This window comes from Trachinotus anak, unplaced genomic scaffold (assembly GCF_046630095.1).
Source record: "Trachinotus anak isolate AG129_WGS33_773 ecotype Australia unplaced genomic scaffold, CSIRO_AGI_Tana_v1 ptg000024l, whole genome shotgun sequence".
NCBI lineage: Eukaryota > Metazoa > Chordata > Actinopteri > Carangiformes > Carangidae > Trachinotus > Trachinotus anak.
In genome coordinates, this window is record NW_027273875.1 from 6,439,556 (window position 1) to 6,460,599 (window position 21,044).

At 39.8% G+C, this 21,044-nt stretch overlaps 3 protein-coding genes across 3 annotated transcripts; all 3 read right to left on the bottom strand.

Annotated features, from left to right (window-relative positions):
- Positions 1-610: 610 nt before the first annotated feature.
- On the bottom strand, positions 611-5,000 carry LOC139607552 (APC membrane recruitment protein 2-like). The gene has a single exon (XM_071460515.1). The coding sequence runs from the start codon at positions 4,830-4,832 to the stop codon at positions 1,605-1,607; it is 3,228 nt and encodes a 1,075-aa protein (XP_071316616.1). The 5' UTR covers positions 4,833-5,000; the 3' UTR covers positions 611-1,604.
- Positions 5,001-6,965: 1,965 nt separating this feature from the next.
- LOC139607555 (organic solute transporter subunit alpha-like) lies at positions 6,966-11,689 on the bottom strand. Its single transcript, XM_071460519.1, has 8 exons — positions 11,378-11,689; positions 10,877-11,028; positions 10,569-10,642; positions 9,762-9,920; positions 9,454-9,565; positions 8,714-8,860; positions 7,997-8,102; positions 6,966-7,895 (listed from the first exon to the last, which is right to left on the bottom strand). The coding sequence occupies exons 1-8, from the start codon at positions 11,451-11,453 to the stop codon at positions 7,750-7,752; spliced, it is 972 nt and encodes a 323-aa protein (XP_071316620.1). The 5' UTR covers positions 11,454-11,689; the 3' UTR covers positions 6,966-7,749.
- Positions 11,690-13,593: 1,904 nt separating this feature from the next.
- LOC139607554 (palmitoyltransferase ZDHHC20-B-like) lies at positions 13,594-20,342 on the bottom strand. Its single transcript, XM_071460518.1, has 12 exons — positions 20,063-20,342; positions 18,761-18,787; positions 18,508-18,602; positions 18,268-18,388; positions 17,437-17,506; positions 16,935-16,967; positions 16,606-16,726; positions 15,947-16,079; positions 15,732-15,858; positions 15,461-15,547; positions 15,284-15,363; positions 13,594-15,120 (listed from the first exon to the last, which is right to left on the bottom strand). The coding sequence occupies exons 1-12, from the start codon at positions 20,325-20,327 to the stop codon at positions 15,077-15,079; spliced, it is 1,203 nt and encodes a 400-aa protein (XP_071316619.1). The 5' UTR covers positions 20,328-20,342; the 3' UTR covers positions 13,594-15,076.
- Between the last annotated feature and the right edge of the window lie 702 nt (positions 20,343-21,044).

A 21,044-nucleotide genomic window follows, 5' to 3' on the forward strand; every position in this document is an offset into this window, starting at 1 on the left:
CATTGTAGATAGTCTTTACAGTTTACTCCAGCTTTTTATTGAAATAACTATCTGCACTTTGTTCTTTTCTGCAACGATATTGAGCTGATGTTAAATGTCCTGATCAAATGATCCACTCAGTCCATGGGGAATTATTCAGCACATCCATTGGGAGCATTTCACACTAAGAATAGCAATGACACACATTCCCAAACCCTTTTCCTGATAATAAGGTATGCATGTTAAGCGTTTTCCCTTGCAGCTGATTGGCCGTGCTCTGCTGACATTCATGTGCTCGCTATTCAGGTCACTGAGCTTAGGGTGTAGATGATGCTGGAATGATGTTCCTATCTGGGCTCTCTGAGCCCAGGCTGTAGTAAGATGTTGAGCCTCTGTGGGGATTTGTCAGTGAAAATATAAAATGTTTGTCATTTCTCTTCTCTCTGATCCTTAACTTTTCTCTAGATGATAGGATTATGTAATTTCCTTCCACATAAAATTAACTTAAGAGGTGATGTATTCCTACTAAATATGGAGTCAGTAAATCCTTTTATATGTGCCCACATTTCTTATCTGTCTGCAAACTGCCACAATAAGGAGTACAGGATATATTTCACAATTTAAACAGATCTCATCTTGCTAAGTACTCATATTGTTTTATTGATTAAATACGAAACAGAACAACATAGATGAGACTATACACAGAAATATTGTTCTCATCTTACAGTATACGTGGGATAAGAATAAGAATGTGCCAGTGTACGAGCTAGAGATCTCATCTCAGCATCCTTTCTGTCTTGCTCAAACGACCACAGTGCCATTCATAATGGCTGCTGTTGCCTGTCCATTTCACTGGAAGGAGTTTTTTCCACCCCTCCTCCTTCAAACCACAGTCTCTCCCATAGTTCACAGTGAGATCTGATCAAGTTACATATGAGCAGGCGGACACACAGGCGCTGTACAGTTCAACATCTTGTGCAAAAATTAATGGCACATTTTCTGCTACATACATCCAGAGATAGGTGTGGAATGTAAATTTGGTTGTTGCACTTATTTATAGAGCTCCTGCTGTTCTTCTCCTGACACAAATAAAATGTAAAGGGTCTGGTTGTTATCAAAGAGACTTTCTGGAAAGAAAAGACAAAAGGATTTGACGGTTCCTACAAAAAGTGGGAGTAACAAAAGTTAAAAGTACTGTAGAAAAGACTGAATAAATTCTGAAAGTCTGTAGCAAAAGCACCCATAGAAAGGCACTCGCCCATGTTGTGTGTGTGACTGTGTTCCCAGAAGACCTTTTATTTTGCTTATCCTTAGTTATCGATGCTGCTGTGTGTTCAGGTGTGACCCTGAACCTTTCCTGAGTGCATGTCCAGTTGGCTCAGCACCAAAGAGCCAGGCTTGTTGCTTCAGCTCCCTGTGGAGATGTTTTGTGCTTCAGTGCTGTCAGCCTTCTTGACTCTGTTACTGTTGCTTATGGTGTAGTGAAGTCAAGAGATGACAAGAGAGGCAAGCCAAAAATTACAGTATAGAAATATGAATTAAAAAAGGTTGGTCATGTAGTTAGACTGAAAAAAGTTGCATTCAGAGCCATAATTATGTATCCGTGATTGATACAGTCCATTGTTTCATTTTCTTATCTGGGTGCTGCCTCCTGTAACTGCAGGTTTATTACCAACCCTACGGACAGGAACCTTGGACACAGGTATCTTGGTGCGAGGGGGTTCTTTAGCTTGAGGGATTTGGGAGGCAGTGTGAGACTGTACGCCGTGCTTCACAGGGATCTTTGAATCACGCGGTAAACTGGTGAGGACTTTTGGCTGGGGAGGCAGATGACTCTCCTCCTGGGTACGTTTTAAGGTGGGCGCACTGGCTTCAACATCATTGATTTTATCTTTGCTCCCTGCATCATGTGAGTTGAAACAGACCCTCTCTTCTTCTTGCACAGGAGTAGGTGGGTTTCTGCTTGCTTCATCATCAACATGTTGGCTGTCCCGGACAGGTAACTTGCCTGCTCTCCCCCCTCCAACTACAGGTATTTTGCTAAGCCCTGATGCCTTTACTGGTGGTGTCCTCCTTTCTCTGGAGGGGCCCTGGAGACTTGTTTGCGACTCACTGTGCAATTCTTCTGTTTTTGACAGCCCAGTCTGGGCCCCCTGCGCAACTGTGGTACTTGGACTAGCCATTTGCCAATCCACTGATGCCTGTCCACTCCCTCTCATCTTAACAGAGGCTGGGGCTTCACTTGGTGCAGGGGCAGGGGCAGAAGGAAGAGAAGTGACAGGGCAAGGAGCAGGAGCAGGGGTAGGTGCAAGAGGTACTTTAGATACAGAAACTGGTAACTGATCTGGTGCAGGAGGTGCTTTAGATACAGAAACTGGGATTTGAGCAGGGGCAGGTGGCTCTTTAGATACAGAAACTGGGATCTGGGCAGGTACAGCAAGGTCTTTAGAAACAGAAGCTGGGATCTGAGTAGGCACCGGAGGGCCCTTAGATACAGAAATTGGGATCTGAGCAGGCAAAGGAGGGTCTTTAGATACAGAAACTGGGATATGAGCCGGTGCAGGAGGGTCTTTAGATACGGACACTGGGATCTGAGCAGGTGCAGGAAGGTCTTTAGACAGAGAAACTGGGATCTGAAAATGCACTGGAGGGCCTTTAGATACAGAAATTGGGATCTGAGCTGGCATAGGTGGGACTTTAGATACCAAAACTGGGATCTCAGCGGGTGCAGGGGGATCTTTAGATACAGAAATTGGGATTTGAGCAGGGGCAGGGGGAGCTTTAGATTGAGAGACTGGGATCTTACCCGGAGCAGGAGGTAATGGGGATGCTGTGGAAACAACAGCATGAGAGGTAGGGGCTGGAGTTGGTGTGGGAGCAGGGGTCATCTTATCTAAAGAGACTGGTGCATGAGTGGGTTTAGTTGTGGGAGGAACCATCTCTGAAGAAGCTGATGATGGAGTTGGTACAGATGAAAGGCTGGGTTGGTTTTTAATTGACGCGCTTGGGGTAGATGATGAACGAAGATCTGGACCAGTGACAAGGGAGGAAGGGGTCTTATTTAAGTCCATTGGGCTAGAGGTCACTGTAGGCTTGGTGAGGGCTGCAGATACTGAGCCAGAAGTTGTCGTTGATGTGGGAACCATTGTCATCTTGGAGGGGATAACCGGAGCAGGAGAGGAGGGTTTGGTTGTAGCAGTACAGGCTGATGGTACTGCCACTGGGGCTTTAGATTCTCCTGCAGCTGAACTTAGGGATGATTTGTAGGTAGTGGAAGTTTGTAGGTTCACACTGGTTGCTGAATCCAATTTAGTAGGTGGAGGTTGGGTAAAAGCAACAGGGGTGGGAGGGCTATGAGTAACTGGTGGAGGTTTAGCTGACACAAGAGGTGGAGTAGCAACAGAGCTAGGTTTGATTACTGAATCAATAACTGGAGGAGCTGCTGCAATCTCTGATGCCAGTTTGCTAGCTGTCGAGGTAAGAGTTGGACTAATTGAGGGAGCCTTGGCTACAGTGGCTGGAGTGTTCGGAGGAGCTGTGGTAGTAGCAGAGGTGGAGCTTGTGGATTTAATTGTTATTGAAGAGGAAGACATTATTGGAGCTGAAAGGGTTGCTAACGTTACAGGGGTAGTTGAAAGTTGTGTTGTGGTGGGCGTAGGAGTTGATTTAATTTTAATGCTGGTAGAGGCTGCAGTTGAGTCCGAGCTCAATTTGACTGAGTTAGTTGTCAAAGTGGAAGATTTGGTCAATGTCGTGATGATGGGGCTTGGCTTGGCAATGGGAGAAGAGGTTGAAGTTGTCTTTGTCAGAGGAGTAAATGATTGGGTCAAAGCTGTTGTGGGGACGGCTACTGAAGAGGGTTTTGCCATAGCAGCAGTGCTGACAGAGGTAGTAGTCAGCGGAGAGGAGATGGTGGGTTTGGAGAAGAGAGATGTGAATGATGGCGTGACTTCACTCACCCCAAAACTGATGGCAGTGCTGGCTTTTCCCCACTCTGCCTCCACATCAGCCATAATGTCTCCACCCCCTGAGATTGAGTCAAAGGTCAGGAGAGAGGAGATGTCTGCCAGCAAGGAGCTCAGGCTGTTATCACCAGGTATCAAGGGAGGTTCAGAGGCAGGCAAAGGCGGCAAATCATTAGTTCTACTCACATTGCCTGCTGTCACCTGGGGAGTTGTGGTCTTTGACGGGGATGTGGGTGCACTGTCCTGTGTTGTCTTGATAGGCTTACAGCTCTCATTCTCTGGGCTGTCCGGAGATCGAGGCTGAGATTTGGGGGTGAGGGTGAGGTCCTCTTTGATGATTTCCACACTGTTGGCGCGGGACGACATGAGAAGTGGGCTCGGAGGGGCTTCCTCCTTGTCCTCTTTATCCTTTGAGCGGAACTTAACATTGCCAAAGAGACCCTTCAGCCCACGACGTTGCCGACCCACTGGCTGGGACACGGTGTGGACTCGGCGGTCCCCCACTCCTCTCCGGCCACCCCTCAATAATGACAGGAAGCTGAGGGACTTGGCTGAGCTAGCTGAAGAAATGGAGGTGCGAGCAGGAGCAGCAGCCAGAACGCCATCTTCACCAAGTGTCTCCTCCTCTGCCTGCTCCCTCTCTGCTTGACTCACCTCCTGTCCCTTTTCCTTCTCTGACTCCTGCTCAAAATCTGGTGCAGCAGTCTCAGATAATCCATCTAGGGTTTTACTCTTAACAGGTGACTTGTTGTTTCCATCCCCTTTGCTTCGAATAGAAAAGATGTTACCTGGCTTGCGTTTACCAAACAGCTTGAATCCTTTTCTGATTTTTCCACTCGGCTGGGATTCACAAGGTGGGGGGTCCATGTTCTCCGTTTGTACATCCATCTTCTCTCTGTTTCCCCCTTTCTCTGTATCCTCCAATCACCTGCTGCAGTCTTTATTCCCCAGCCAGTGGAGTGAGCATTTATAGCCAGACCTTCTCTTTATCTCCGTCCGTAGCCTTTGCTTTACCTCGGTTACTCTCAGTGCGTCTTTATCGGTTGTCTGTATCCCTCCCTCAGTCTATGTTTCTCATCCAGCCCTTTCTCCTCTATTTCTCCCTTGAAAGCCCCTCCCCTTTGCCTCGTTTTTTTGTCTGGCTGCTCTCCCTGGTTGCCATAGCAACTGAGGAGCTAAGCAGCTTTCGTCAGCAATGCAGAGCCAGGGGCTGTCATCAACCCACCCTGAACGCAGCTTTCTCTTCCTCTCTCTCTCTTCCTCTCTGTCTGATGACTCTGTTTACATAAACAGCAAAGACAAATACTCCATTAACAGGGCCAAATTCTGAATTCTGAATGATCTGGCTTTATACAAACATTTCATCCACATTTGTCCACTTTGTCCCAGCAACCTATAGTAACTTATCCCCATTCCATTAAACAACATAAAGCCACAATTTCATAAATAAGTATTGTCACAGTTTATTACATTCAAGTTTGGGAGATAATTAGGACATTGACCTACATCCCTGTACAAAATTCTCCTCTTTCAATCTATCAACTAGGCTGCATAATATTTTAACACCTGTTGGAGAACAAGTAAAAATATTTTAAAAAATGTAAGGCTTCCTGTGAAGTGTAAATGGTGTTTCTATCAAAGTATTGTGGGAGGGCATGACCTTCTGAACATCTTAACAGAGTCAACAACAGTCCTGGAGACAATGAAGCCATTGAGAATGATTACATAATTGTAAATGAATTAATAGATTTCATTTTAAAGAGAAGAATGGAAGATGAGTATGGTAGTGTTAATATGATCCCTTTTATTGTATGGTATGGTCAATATTTTTATGTGTAAATGTTAATTTGAGCATTTTGATAATTAATGCATTCAGTTTCTGTAAGATGTGATTTTTTTTTTTTTTTTTAAAAAGCTGACTTTCATGTCAAATGCAATCCTCTAATCAGTACAGTCCTCCAGCCTTTATTTATTTTCACTCAGTCTGTAGGAATGAATACCAATATACAATTTAATTGATTTAATTGAATTTAGGTAGTCCTGTTCTTCATGTTAGTAGATGTTCACAATCATCAAGTGCTGTTAGTTTAACGAAATTGCTGCTTGATTTGCACAAGTATCAATAAATGACTTTAATTACTTATGTTAAAATAAGTCTTTGCTGAGAAATTTACTTTTGTCTGAATGTTTTAAAATTAGTTGTTTTACCTTTTGCCTGACCCGTAATTACCAATGTAATGTTTATTTCCTGTAATATCTGTGTGTTCCCCTGAATTAAATTAGTGTATTTTTTTTTACAAATTAGTCATGTGAGTCAAGGAAAGGCGACGGGTTGTTCTTTATTATCAGGTTAATGGATGAGGTTTTGAGGTGGAACAAGTGCGGCCTCTTGTGGTTACTTGAGGAACAACATTTGGCATAGTTTGGCTGCAGACAGCTTTAAAATGTACATCGAGTCTGAAAATAAAGCTGCAGTCTCATCCACATGTATTCCCTGGCCCAAATAAGTCTGAGTAAGTGGGTCAGCAATCTTTGAGCAAATCTGGGTTTTATTTCAGACTGTCTTAAGACACAGTAGGAGATTTAAGGATAGAGTCACACTGGCAGTTGTAGAGAAACAAAATAAAACATAATACAGATTAAGCTGCCTTCTAAAGCTTTGGTATATTTTTACACCACCAGGCCACAGAGGTGTTTGCAACAGAGATGGATTGACATGAGATCCAAACAAAAACTGGTTAAACAGACTTCCCAGGACAATAGAGAGAGTAGGCCTAGAGCGTTTAATTAAATGTATTCATGTTTTGGTGCTTAGATGCTCAGCAGCCTGGACACTGTACTAAATACATACATGAATAACCAGCTGAATACTGTGTCAGCAGCCACTGGCCACTATTATGAAAAAATACATTAGATATTATGGTAGGCATCACTTAAACAGCCCCACACTTTGGCCAAACCTACCATTGTTGTAATAACCACAGTCTCTCTGTCTCTCTTTGTAACAAAAACACACATGCATTAACACAAATAAATAGGCGCTTTTATTTACTGTTTTCAAGGCAAATGTAAGAATATTGTTCTTCCATTCACACATATTCATAAACGTGCACAATCCCACTCCAAAGGACCAGTTTCCAGCCTTTCATCCATATATTTGTCCCATATCTCTGTATTTTCCGTATTTTGTAAGAAGGCCCTTGTCCTCTCTGCTAGATCCTAAGTATAAGCTGACAAAAGCACTGCCACCCAGATATCTCTAATAATTCTTCCAAACTAGTAAAGCTTAAAGGAATAGTTGATTATTAATCTATCTACTGTCTGTCAGATAACATTGATTCATTTGCAGAAGTTTTGAAATATCTGTCTGCACTACAGGACTATAGAAGTGAATGAAATTTCATTTGTGCTGCTCAAAACAGAAGAACACATAAACAATTTAACAGAATCAGTGTCTTATTTGCGCTGGAGGAGCCACACACCTCATTGTGTACAATGTTCAGAGGAACTTTTTTTTTTTGGCAGAATTGGGCAGAACATAGTAATTTGGGTGAACCAGTCCTTCATATTTTGTCACTGACAAGATACAAGCAAATGTCAGTGAGTGCTCTGTGAGATGTACAAAGAAATAGGATTGAAAGTCGTCCTTTGATTAGAAAAAAGATGTTCTTTCCCCTTACACTTGAGTGAGAATGTGGTAAAATGTTATATCAAATGAAAAAGGTTTGTGAGACTGATGACTTAGATCATCTGATACGTCATTTAAAGAGCTGTGTTGGCTTCCACTCTTTCATATTCTCCGTTTTTAGACATCATGCTCCATGAGAACTTTGGTGTTCTGGTCGTTGTCATGTGCCTCAGAGGGAAGTGTGTCATATGTGCGACGGTACAAAAACCGATTGACCAGAGTGATAATGAACATCTCCATGATCATCATTTGCTGACTTAGCACTGCAGGGCAGAGAGAGAGAGAGAGAAAAATTGAAAAAAAAAACCTTTTCATTTCACACATCAGCAGATGATCTAGAGAGACATTCAGAGATTTTTCTTACTGGATCCACGAGCCTGAGAAGAGAAGGGAGGAGCACAAGCGATGGTTCCATCCAAGGCCAGGATGTTAATGATTGATGTCTGCAGCTGACTCAACACAAGTATTAACTGAGGAGAAAACCAATTCTTGATCAGTTACATACAGTATGCGTGCAGTTAAAGGTACGCTGTGTAGCATCTCGAACAGCTATACATTTCAGTAGGAGTCTGGTGTTGTGACACCAAACAAAGGCAACCACACCTGAGTGGAATGGGTTGCAGTGCTTATGTTTCTCTAAGTTGAGACTGCGTTTCCCATAAACCCTGTCACTCTGTCTGTAACATTTTCTCTTTTGCTTTGCTGAATAGAATAACCATGCTGGACAGAAATTCACTCACTCATTGTATGAAACTTGAGGAAAGTAATAAGTGATAATCGTATCTGTGCAGTAAAAACAGCAACGCTCTTATCATTTTTAGTTCTAAAGCAATCAAACAATTTGACACAGAGGAGTGGGAGTGGCTGGTTATCCTCTTAGTTTTAGTTTCATTTGTTTTCACCAGTGTGACTACATTTGTGTCCAAGCAACACAAAGCACCTTGTGTTGTTATTTTGTATGTTTTTTTGTTTTTTTTTCATGTGTGGCACAAGAATACATTGAGGTTTTCCCCATGCAGAGAATATAGATTGTGATTGACTGAGCACTGAAGTATACATTATGGTATTGGTAGTGACTCACTTGGTACATGGCATACTTGGGTACAATATTAAGGCTGCGAAGATGGATGTTAGTGTTCATGAAGATGATGGCAACAGGCCAAAGGGAGGTGATTGTGAGAACGCCAATGAATGGGTTAATCCAAATAGCAGTACCAGTGATCTCTAGCTGAAAAAGAAGCAAAGAAATATTTACATTTCATGTCATGCTCATTTCATTTTTTAGTACAAGCAGATGTTACGGAAATTTCTTGTCTGCCCGTAGAGTGTCAAAAAACAAGACTGGAAGGGTAGCATGCACCAAAATGTTTATTCTCTATAGAGAGGAAGCAACGCACAGAACCACACGGCAGTAAGCAGTTCAGAGTTGTGCTCCGCTGACTGAAGGCTTCACCTCATTTTTATACTTTCTGATATACCTCTGGCCCTGTGTTTGAAGCTTCACAGACATTCCTGTACAGATGGTGGAAGTAAACAATTGGGGTACAAAAAGCAGGTCGTGACCTATCTCAGGAGTTTACAACTGAGTGTAATCCCCCATGGGGATCAAGATATCACCCTGCCATCTTCCCTATATCCAGGAAGTTTATCCCAGTGGGGCCATAAAAGTAGGGTTCACCAGGTCATCCTAACAGTACTATAACAGTACACAACTAAGGCTACAGACTAATTACAACAAGTATAAAATTATCTCATTGTTACTACAAAAGCATACAAAAATTCCATCACACAGACATGTGGCAAAACGTTTCAAATACTTACATCGGAGAGATCAAAGTTGCCGTTTGTCCACAATATTATGGAGAGGACAGAGAGCACAGTCTTTAGGATTGCATACTGAAGAGCTCCTATCTTCAGTGCAAGTAACAGTCGCCTGAATGATCCCAACCAAAGAGAGATGGTATTTAGATGTGTATATAATCATAAGATAGACACAGAAAGGGTATATGAAGGATATAAATAAATTACCTTAAAAATGTCACTTTATGATCAGTTAAGAACACACTCTTGATCTATTAGAGCCATAACAGTAATACCCAGACTGTAGTTGTATAAACAGGTATAAATACCGTGACATGGGTACACGGGGTAAACAGAGGCAGCAGCAGCAGCAGGGTCCTGTGCTGATCTTAAACGTTTCACCAGAAAACCGCCTCAGAAAAACCTGACTGCCCCCCAACTCCTCGATCATCAGAACCAGGACTTTATACACCACCACTGCAAAATAACTACAGAGAGAAAGAGATTCAGGGGAACAGAGGTCATTCTCAAAAATCACTCTCATGGAGTATTAAACTTCATTTTCACAGTCCTTTCACAGTCCTTAGAAAGGAAAACAAATTAAATTTCATATTTCATATTTTCATTATATAATGCACGTTCTTTTGACATGTGAGGACATGCTTAATGTAAATGGGTACTGATGCAGCTGCTGAACATACTGTACTGTACATAAATCACATAAATCAGAAAACAGATAAACTCACTAGATTTCTTGTATTTCAATAAAGATGAGCACACGGTTGCTGGAGGTGTGGCATGAACTTTGATCTTTGTGCGTGCAATGATTCATCGCGTGGTTAAACTTACTCTAAGCTAGACCAGTAGTGAGCACATAGTATAATGAGACTCTGGGGGATGGCAGAGTATTTACATTCATAAATACAAAGACAATTTGTTCGCATTAAATCCTTGGGCCCAGAATCTGCATTTTATCTTAACCAAAATGACAAGGTGATACAATTCATCTCATTATCATTCATCCTAGAATATGGACAGAAACCCTAATATATCATATTTCAGCTTTTTAGAAGTATCAGTGAAAGAAACCCCCTGCTGTAAGAGAAAATACTAACTGTAAGTGAGAGAAAACGTACCAATTAGATGTCATGTCTGTGAACATGACTGCCTTGGGGATCCACATTCCAAAACAAGCCATGGTGGCAATGACCTGAGATGAAGAAATATGATAATTTGTGCATTAAAAACACATGATGTAAGTTTAATGTCCACAAAGCATGTTTTTTAGCTTCCACTTTTTCTGTTTCAATCAGATTTCATGTTGTGTTTCAAAAGGACCCTGCGTCCCTCTTCTTGAGACCTATTCCACTAACACAGTGATTGATAATGATTATATTTTAACTGGGTTTAGAATCAGCTGCATATTATAACAATGAATGCTTACTGGTGCTGCACCATTTATCCAGATGATGGTCGATTTCTTGGGGTAGGGCAGTTTTTTATAAATAAAGACACACTGCTCCAGGTACAGCAGCAGGGACATGCAGGACATGAAGGTGAGTATGGAGTACAGGCAAAGTCCAAATACATCTAGCTCTGATGTGAAACAAAAAGAAATCAGGTTTTCCTCAGATTGAAAAAAGTCAATTTCAGGACAGTGTGATAAAAGTCTTTTGTTACTCTAACACAAATTAACTGAACTCTAGCAGACATATGACTACTCTATATCCCCGACTGTGAAGTATTAAGTACTACCAGATTATTTAATTTTACTTCGAGGAACACTTTTATTTTGGAACAGAGGAAATATCATATGATACATTGGAGACCCTCAGACAGAGATGTACTCAGGACACTGCTAAGTGAACTGTTACTGTTATTAGCACAGACTGGCTGATAAGGAAATATTATCAGCAAGCAGGATGTAGTAATGTGGGTCACTTACGCTTTATCACGTCAATGGCCAGCGGGGGCTCTTGTAAACAAGCCGGATCAATGGTGCTGTTGATGGCTTCCTCCATGGTGTGCAGGTACCACTCTTGAGAAAATTCACGAATAGACTAGAGTTTAAAACTAAATGGTCGAGAAAATTCAAATGTTCTCCCTCATTAAAAGCTGTTCAGTAGGTTGTAACTGTAAAATAACAAGTTCTACTCAGATCATCTGCTTTCCCTTCACGTTGCTATGTCCAGCGTTGGATTCTGGTAGCAGATTCAAGAGTGAGTGTACTTTACCCTTTCGCTGACTTTTAAGGAGTGAAGGTGAGATGAGATGAGGTTCAGAGCTTAAAAGTTTATGAGAACTCCTCCATATAAGTAACTATTACTCATTCATTCACAGACTGGAGTCACAGTAATTAAAATTACACCAAGGTCAAGGTCAGAGTTTTAGTTAAAAGGGTGAACTTTGACAGGGTGTGTTGTCTCCATAGCAGTACATATACACAGATATAAAATAAAGGTTTCAGTGCCTTGAGTACACATACAGTACTTGTCCATTAAATAACATTACATTATTTTGTTCATGTTAGTCATTATTTTGTTGTAGTGTGTCCCCCAGTTCTGTCAGCAAATCCTCAGGATATTACTACATACTTAGAATGATTTACTTTAAATAGTGTTGTCAGCATCACTCTTTCACAGGCTGAGGTTGCATGGTTGGTTGGATAAAAAAAGTATTAAAATCAGGTTAAACTTTTAAAAAAAGATGAAGAAGAAAGAACTAAAGAAAAAATATGTTTATTTCAATGTGAAAAAAAATTAACAATTTCCATCAAATGTTTTTGAAATCTAATCTTTTACAAATAAATGTCAGTGGGTTTGAAAGAGACTGGTGTTTTGTTAGTAATACATCAAAGGAGGACTAGCAAAAAAAAATATTTTGAAAGTTTGAGATTAATCATTTGAAAATCCTGCATAATCCTTTCTCAGGAAGTTATGACTCTATAAAGGGTCAAAGGGTTTTCAGAGGGTTTTATGATGCAAACCTGAGTGTTGAGACTCTTACAACTTACCTGTTGCAGTAATAGACAGTTCAACGGCAGCGAGGTTGTTCACCTTTCCGTGCCTAGCCAAATAATTGTTCTCAGCTCATCACATTTGTGTGTCAGCTCCATAGTACCAAACACTTGCTCGAGCTTATCAGCAAGGCGAAAAAGTGAAGAGTGCAGTCTTGCGTCACAATTTTCCTGTGAACTAGGTAAATAAAGCTCACCTGTTCTGACCACACTGTATTTAGAACATTAAGTTGAGGATTAGATACTTGTGCCATTCATGATGATTATAGGATTTGTCACAAAATAATTAAAAATACAGGGGACTGAGGGAGTATTTTTCCACATGTTCATCATTTAGCATCTCTTCTACACGGAACATCCACCACTGGATTTTAGTTAGCATTTAAGCAAATATCAGCAACCTGTTTTTTTTGTCTTTTTTTTTTTTTGGTCACCACCTCCAATAAGAGTAAGAGAGAGATTACAGCCATGCTAGTAGCTCTATGAGACCGTACTTAGGCACTGTTTTGCCTAAGCTTTGTACTAAATGTCAGCATGCTTTTGATAATTGGCACTAAAGATACAGCTACAACTACAGCTGAGGCTGATGGTAATGTTGCGAGCTCTTCCAGGTATTTTGTCATAAAATGAAGAATTAAACAAATTCAAAATTTGACCTGATGATGGCATTAGGTGAAAAAGTTAAAGAAGTTGATCTATCACCAAAATTGCAATTCATCCCGAAGGAAACATGGATGTCTGTAGTAAGTGTTATGACAATCCCTTCAATAGTTATTGAGAAATTTTCCTGAAAGACAAAAATATCAACCCACATTGGAAACACTATGCTTTGATATTTTTTGCATTGCTCACGCAGAAACAAGTCTTATCAAACATGTCATTTTACCGGAATCTGGACAAATCTGTAATTTAAGATGATATGAGGAACATCTGAAAATGTAGGGTTGTAATCCACAGTTGCTTCACAGACAAGAATTTCACATTCCTCTCATCTGTTAGAAATCACAGTGCACCAGTGTTTAAGATGAATAATCACACTTTATAGTTTCTTACATTACATTAATTGTTACAGAACAATGGAGATCACCCTGCATGAATATTTTTCTCAATAAAAAAGCAGTTCTTTACAGGCCTGACTACATGAACAGCTCTAGCTACCTGGAGGTGTTTTAAGCCAAGCTCAGTCAGTAAAATTAGTTATTAAACTACTGTGAGTACATCCACAAGGGCTACAGCTCAGCTAGTTATATCTACACATTTATGTTATTATGAACCGATCACACAGGAAAACCCCACACTGTGCTGTGCATCATTTCCACTAAAAGGAATGTAATGAAACAGCTGCCAGGAGCACAGAGAAGAGCATTTATGGCGACACTGCTATATGAATTCCACTTCATCTATCCTGGTTTGGGCTCATAGACACAGTGGAACAATTTCCCTGTATAAATGTTTTTTTTTTTTAAGTGTGGTTTCATTTTGTGCTCTTTGTTTTCCAAACTTTCAAATAAATCTTATCATCATCCTGGAAAAACAAATGTAAAGAGCAGATTTAAGCCTTGACCCTTTGCATTAACAGGTGAGATCGATTCATTTTATACAACAGTAAAGCAAAGGGTTGATCTTGTGCTTGAAAATGTTTTACGGAAGAGGACAAACATAAGCTTCTGTAATCTAATATCTTTTTACAAAGAAAATAAATACAAATAAATAGAATCAATGTACATGGAAAAACAATGCAATTCATTTACAAAAGCTTGATAACAAAGAAATTTCAAATATTTGTAGTGCAATGAAAAATGGCAATGTCACTGATAATGATTTGTTGGTTTGTGTCTTAATTATTCATAATGAGAAACAGTTTTAACTGCAGTTAAACTAGATTTGGTCCTTCCCATTCAAGCTTATATCATTTGCATATTTACCCATCGTATAAAATTTAAAAAGCAAAAATAATGTAAAAGTGTAAACAAAAAGACATTTAAATCTTTTCAATTCAATGTAAACTAAATTAGACCCTTTGATAATTGACTTAATAATTGCACTGTGCTTGGAGTGAAAAGCTGATAAGACATATTGCACACACTATTGACAGAAATGAAATGTGTCACCATTTTCTATGCTGAGTTATACAGATCGAGCTCTAGTGGTTTCCACTGCTCTATATCAAACATAACCCAATCTGAGGCTTAGTCATTAATGCTGGATTAATACTGACAAAGGATGATTCTCTTGTTGAAATGTATAATGTGATTAATCCATGTAGATAAATGCAGACAAGGTGGACATACATTGGCTCAAGGGGGAAAAACCAACTAAACATTTTTTGAATGTCTTTGGCTCAAAACAAAGACAAAACCTCTGAATCCCCTCTGAAGGACTAGATGGTGTCTGTGAAGCACCTGCAGTCTCATTTGTTATAATAACAGTATTAAAGCACACTAGATGAAGGATGATCCGCTTAACGTACATACAAAAACATGTGGCTTGAGGCTGCACTGTCAAACTCAAAATGAGGGTGGAGGATGGCTTCTGTGGAGGTGCTGATGCTCCAGATTTAAGGCATTGTAGATGATGAGCTCTTTACTGATGTGCCTCTACTGTATTCTTGTCATGTCCTCATACCTGCTATGGCTCACTCTCCATTGTCACAGAGACCATCTGACCTCTGTCTGAAAAGAAAAAAAAAGAGGACACAAGAGATGGTTCAGGACTGTTAAGGTCATGTTATGGTTCACTGTTAACGGTTGCATTTTGAGCAGAAAAGTAATTACCACAAACACAAACCATGATGACAAAAAATGAAAAACCATAGAAAAAACATCAGCAACACACCAATTTTCTCTTTGCTGTCATCCGCTGTGTGTTGTATGGTGTTACCAGGCACACAAGGGTTGATCTCCCCATCAGCAGGGCTGTAATTGTAAGTGACATTAGAGATTAACACCCAGCAAACAAAAATGAAAGAAGGCAGATTAAATAAAAAAAATAAAAATAAAAAAAACCACTAGCCTTTTTCCATTTTGCTGGAGGACACTGTTTGCTTGTTCTGGATCTATGTGTACCAATCTGGTAACAAAGGAATGTCCATCGCCCAGACTGATAAAACAGATAAAAGACAGCATTCGTGAACATGTTGAAACAGCACTGATTCAAGTGTACTTTTGAGACTACACTTTCTTATTTCCTCCACTCACCTTTAATACTAATGACACATATGGAGTTTATAGGTCCGCTAGTACAGAGTTAATGCTGCAGTTATATCAAGTCAGAGTAGTCTCACCTTGAGAAAAAGGGAAAAATCCAGTACTTCGCTTCGTCTCCAAACACCTCAGCTATGTTTCTGCCACAGCCGAGTGAAAACCCATTTTTGTCTGGACCATTTGCAAAGACAGGAGCTCTAAAAGCCTCTAAAAAGAAAAGGAAAATATAGTTAGTGGTGACTTTCAAAGGATATAGTCAGCAGTTGAATTAAATTACATATTTATTTAGAGTTACCTATAGTGGTCCTGTTCTTTCCCACAAGCCATAGATGGTAGCTGAGAAGTGACAGGATGCTGATAAAGAACAGAGCCGCCACGAAAAACAGAAACAAGATGTGGAATTTGGCATGCGTGTCAGGCAGCTGTTTCTTCAGGGCAGAAAAAAAGAGAACAAAAGTGTTTGTCTTGTCACTCTGCATGTCTGCAAGAATATTTCTTGTTCTCATGTCGAGTCGTCTGAACTGAACAACTGACTGCAGTAACAGATCAAGTCCATTATTGTCTGATATAATTTTACACTGAATTTTTTGCTGTGACACATTATATTTTTTCACTACGTGACAAGAGCCATTGTCTAATGCAAAGCTGTATGTTAAAGAGTCCACTGATAAGCCATCACATGACATACTTGTGCACTACAGTGACACATTTGTCAACCAACTGTTTGATGCTTCATCTTACAATGCAATCAGTTGTAGCTGATCACATGCCTCACCACAGCCCAACAGCACTTAACTTTTACATTGCATTTCATAATTAATAATGTTTAATAATTAATGATGTCCTGTCCAGAAGATGTAGGTTGACCTCAAAAGATCCCACAACCACATCAAGCGTTCACATGCAAGCACATGTCAATTTAAAAAACTAATAAGAGGAAGTTTCTTTACTTACGGTCCAGAATTTAATGAAATACTGGACGACTGTAGCACAAATGACTACACAGTAGAGTGAGGCGTAGGCCAAGAACAAGACAAAGTACTTGTAATTTGAGAATCCAACACAGTTATTCACCCTGAAAGAAAACATGACAGAAACATGAGAAAGTGAGAACCTCTCCATATTTTCTTAATTCTACAATAAATAAATATAAAAAAACAAAAGAGCCAAAAGAGCTAATATTACTGTTAGGATAAATAAGCTGATGACAGCACAGACAGAAAACCTAGATCAGGATGAAATGAAGAACAATTTAAATTCATAGCTGAATGAGAAAATCCTACCAGGGGCAGTGATGGTCCATTTTTAGCACACACCTTGAAGGATGAGAATAAGGAAAACATACATCCTTTTAGTAAAATCTAGCAGATGTCCACATGTTAGAAATTCAGCATAAGATAATAAACAGAGCTCAATATAAGTCAGAATGTATCTGTTTATGTTGTATATCCAAAATTGGTCAAGATCTCATTTTACGACCCTAAACAAATGTGGGAGAAATTTGGTTTAAAACCACTATTTGCAGTATAAATGAACACTTTTTAACCATATGGTGTCTTATTTCTCAACAGCAACACATCTGCATTTTCCCCCAGTTTACTCTGTCACAAGAAGCAACAGTTAAAGTTTTCTTGCAGCCAGGAATAAAAGCTTTCAGATGTTTGGGAACATAAAATCAGACTGAGAATAAGTTTAAGCGTGTCTGCTCGTTTGGGGAAAACATAAACTAAAAAATTTAAGTGACAAGCCTTAAGTATACTGTGTGTACAATTAGAAAACACTCACATTTCACAGGTTGAGCAGTGATGGCAGCGGTCAGGTTTGATTACCTGGCAGTTGTGACAGTATCGGATGGCTATTTAGAGAAAATGAAAGCAGAATTATTAAAGTACTCCTCCATAACTATTGTTTTTTTCCCCTAGTGCGCTTATATTCAAGGTGCCATGATCATGGTGTATGTGAAGTATTGGCTACCTGATATACACACTAATATAATACTATATAATACTATATATATAAAAAAAAGAATTTGAGATATTGTTTTTCTGTGTTTTTAACACTTTGTAGACTTTACAAACTATTTTCCTGCCCTCTTCATTTTTTGGTCGATGTCTCTTATTAATTCTATAGTTTAAATCAATTTTCACACAGTCTTTTGAAATGTCCCTGGGAAACTAGGGTTGATGAGTGGAGGAGCCAGGTGTGGCCTGTAGCGACAAAGAGGCACACTTGAGTCCAATTAAGCTTCCTGATAGGTGCAGTTCTGTAAACACGAGACAGGCGAGCCTGATATGCATCAGCAGAGAAATAACATCTTATAGCATCAGGAAGTGGGTTGTTTCAAAGAGATACAGAGTTGCAAATTCATCCAAAAGGGGAAGACACAATGTAGCAATACCTTTACACAATGTCATTCGCATGGCTGATCTTATGCTGTGCAAGTGAGTGACAAACATGAGCTGAACAAACAAAGTTAACTTAGCCAAAGGCAACGGTAACAACAGTAAAACAGGTGCTTAACGGTGTTTTCCCTGGTGATACTGTTTTGAGGAACTACTGGGAATTAAAATATGAAGGCAAACACAAGCAGTTTTGCTGCCGTGGTGAAAGCCTCACCTCCCCCCGCCGTGCGTGTATACACGGGTAAATTCCTTGCCACTTTCTTCAGAATCTCTTGTTGCACCTCAGCTCTCTCCTCTCTCTCATACAGTTCCTTCTCTGCTCTGGGCAGACAGAACTGACAGGGGGAGAAAAGAAAGCCTGATTAGAAAAAACCCTAATGCATCACACATAGTAAACATATGTGTTTTCTATACATGCGTATTTACCAAATCCATTTTTTTTCTCTTGCCTTACCGCTTTTGAGGGGCCGGCTGGTTTGGACCATATAGTCTTCCAGTAAGACCATATAAACATGGTGAGGAAAATGTGAAAGATGACCAAGTAGCTGACTGTTGAGAGAAAGGAAAAGTTTGAATTGTGGGTACGCTGTCATCTGTGGCATAGTCTTTGCTATGAATAATTAACATGAGAGGAATTACAGCATCAAACGTGAATCAGTAAGTGATGGGAATGGAGAAAATGAACAGTGCGCGGGGGTATCACTTACTTCTTTCTGCATTATTTGGGATTGTATCTACATGGTGCAGAGAAAAAATATATTAGTGAGCAGTAATGAATGTCCTAAGAATGCATGACTACACATCCCCCACCACACACACTGACACACACATCAGCCCTTTCTTGAACCATGTGGCAGCAGCCTGGCACGGCCAGCAGTGACCCACCCATAACAGAGAGCTTTGTTTAAGCAGCAGGGATGTCCCTGTCCTGACCACAGCCGCTGAGTTACAGACATAACTGCAGTAAGTCTACATGCTTATAATGGTCATCAGTTCCAGCCTGAAAAAGACTATAAAAAAAACCTACTGTGGGTGCAGGGATAGTGCATGATCAATATCTGTCTGCTTAATAATTCATACAATACTCACGCCCACAAACATCTTTCAGGCCTTTTTTAATCTCGGGAAAACTGAGCCAGGTGCATCCTAAATAAATATTCACACATATCGATCACATTGAATTATGAGAAAAAGTAGGACATCTCATTTCACCATCTACTGAATGATGAATGTGTTAGCAGTTATAAAACAAATTATTTGATTGAAATAATAATGAGCAGTCCTTTCACCGACTCAATCATTTGCCTCAATGTCTTAGTATTTTATGAACTTATATAACTGCTAATATTGCAACTAATAAATGCATTTACAGATTAAACCTCTTAAACAGGTACAAAGAGCCATTGTTACATGGTATAAGCTGTTGCTCTATTACCTAAGTTTTAACTGGATGCATTACGTTGTAACATTATGAGTTATTCAGTAAACAATAGGCGTGTGTGTGTTTGTGTTGTTTTTTTTTTTTTCTCCTAAAACAAAGTTGAACCACAGACACTTATCTGTCTTAACCACCCTCCTCCTTCTCCAGCAGTCAATATATCTTCAATGAAAGCTACATCTTTTAAATCAGAGAGCTTCGACAAAAACGCCTGAGGAAGTTTTACAATCTTTGTCACCTTCCGCCCATATTTCATGTTACCTGGTGCATTACAACTATCACGATGAAGTTATTAATCATTAATTGACGGCTGTAAAAGCCTTCAAGACTCTCCAAATCTAATCGAAAGAAGACTTGCTCGGCTATATTGACAAACAGGCTGCTGTCACGGAGGAATGCTTATATATATGGATGGTTTAACAGACCGAAACTGAGTTTGGACTGCATGTATACAACCCTAGGGATGATTTTGAATAACTAGGTTATCAAACTTGGCAACCCCCGAAACTGTCAACACAAGCAGATCCTCGCCCCGCCACAGACAACCACATATAAAAGTGAGCCTACTTACACACACAGAGCTCCACGACATAAGCGTAATAAGACCAGCCGACAACCAGGTTAATAAACAAGACAGGTACCCAGTTCAGAGCCCGTTTACAGCACCTCAGCGCATGAGAGGGCGCCATCTTTAATCCGTGCAGGATATTCGCTGCCGCCGACGTCACATCCACGGTTATAAGCGACGGAGCCAAAGATACTACAAGAACCAGACACTCCACCGACACCGGCGCAGCTATTTCTGTAGTTCTGAAGCAGTCAGTCAAGAAGCGCATGTTTTCACCCTCGGTTTATATGTTGTCCTCACCAGTCTGCTTTGCTTTGACCACAGCGTCCTTCAGAGGTGGAAAAAATAACTAATACATTTACTCACGTACTGCATTTAAGTATGAATTTGAGTTACTTGTGGCCTACTTGACTATTTTCCTTTCATGCTACTTTATAGCCTACTTGCAAATTAATATTTTACATACAAAACGTAGGAAGAGCTTATAAAATGTGATGCTTTATTACTGTACCAAACAATGTGGAATGTGGAAATGATTAGTAGATGAATTGATTTTTTTTTTAGTTGGCATGTAAATATAATCATTATTATATTATTATAATCATCATTTTTCAAAATAAAAAAGTCAAGCATTTTATGGTTCCTGCTTCTCACGATTTACTCTTTTTAAATTTTACTTTTTCTATTTTGACGTTTGGACTGTCAGTGGTTCACAGTAAACATTGAAAGTGTCACAATTTTGTGAAATCTTACAAACCAAAAAATCAACTGAATTGATGAATCAAAAAACTAATCAGGAGAAGGACAGTAACACGTTAGTAACCGACCACAACTGTAAAATGCTGCTTACCCATTAATGTATCAGTAATAATAATCTATGATGTAGTAGTATAATAGTCTCCATTGCATACTTTTTCATGATTTTATTTATATCATATTTATTTACTGAAGTAACATTTTCAGTGCAGGACTCTTACTTTGAATG

What these genes read in the sequence shown, in the direction of transcription:
- LOC139607552 (XM_071460515.1), bottom strand. Translation starts at nt 4,832, where the DNA reads ATGGATGTACAAACGGAGAACATGGACCCCCCACCTTGTGAATCCCAG.
- LOC139607555 (XM_071460519.1), bottom strand. Translation starts at nt 11,453, where the DNA reads ATGGAGGAAGCCATCAACAGCACCATTGATCCGGCTTGTTTACAAGAG. An exon ending in ACAGACATGACATCTAATTG is followed by an intron (nt 9,921 to 10,568) that starts GTACGTTTTCTC and finishes TTCTCTCTGTAG; the next exon opens with TTATTTTGCAGTGGTGGTGT. An exon ending in CCCCGTGTACCCATGTCACG is followed by an intron (nt 9,566 to 9,761) that starts GTATTTATACCT and finishes GGGATCATTCAG; the next exon opens with GCGACTGTTACTTGCACTGA.
- LOC139607554 (XM_071460518.1), bottom strand. Translation starts at nt 20,327, where the DNA reads ATGCGCTTCTTGACTGACTGCTTCAGAACTACAGAAATAGCTGCGCCG. An exon ending in CAGCCGGCCCCTCAAAAGCG is followed by an intron (nt 18,389 to 18,507) that starts GTAAGGCAAGAG and finishes TCCCCCTGTCAG; the next exon opens with TTCTGTCTGCCCAGAGCAGA. An exon ending in AAAGAACAGGACCACTATAG is followed by an intron (nt 15,859 to 15,946) that starts GTAACTCTAAAT and finishes TTTTCTTTTTAG; the next exon opens with AGGCTTTTAGAGCTCCTGTC.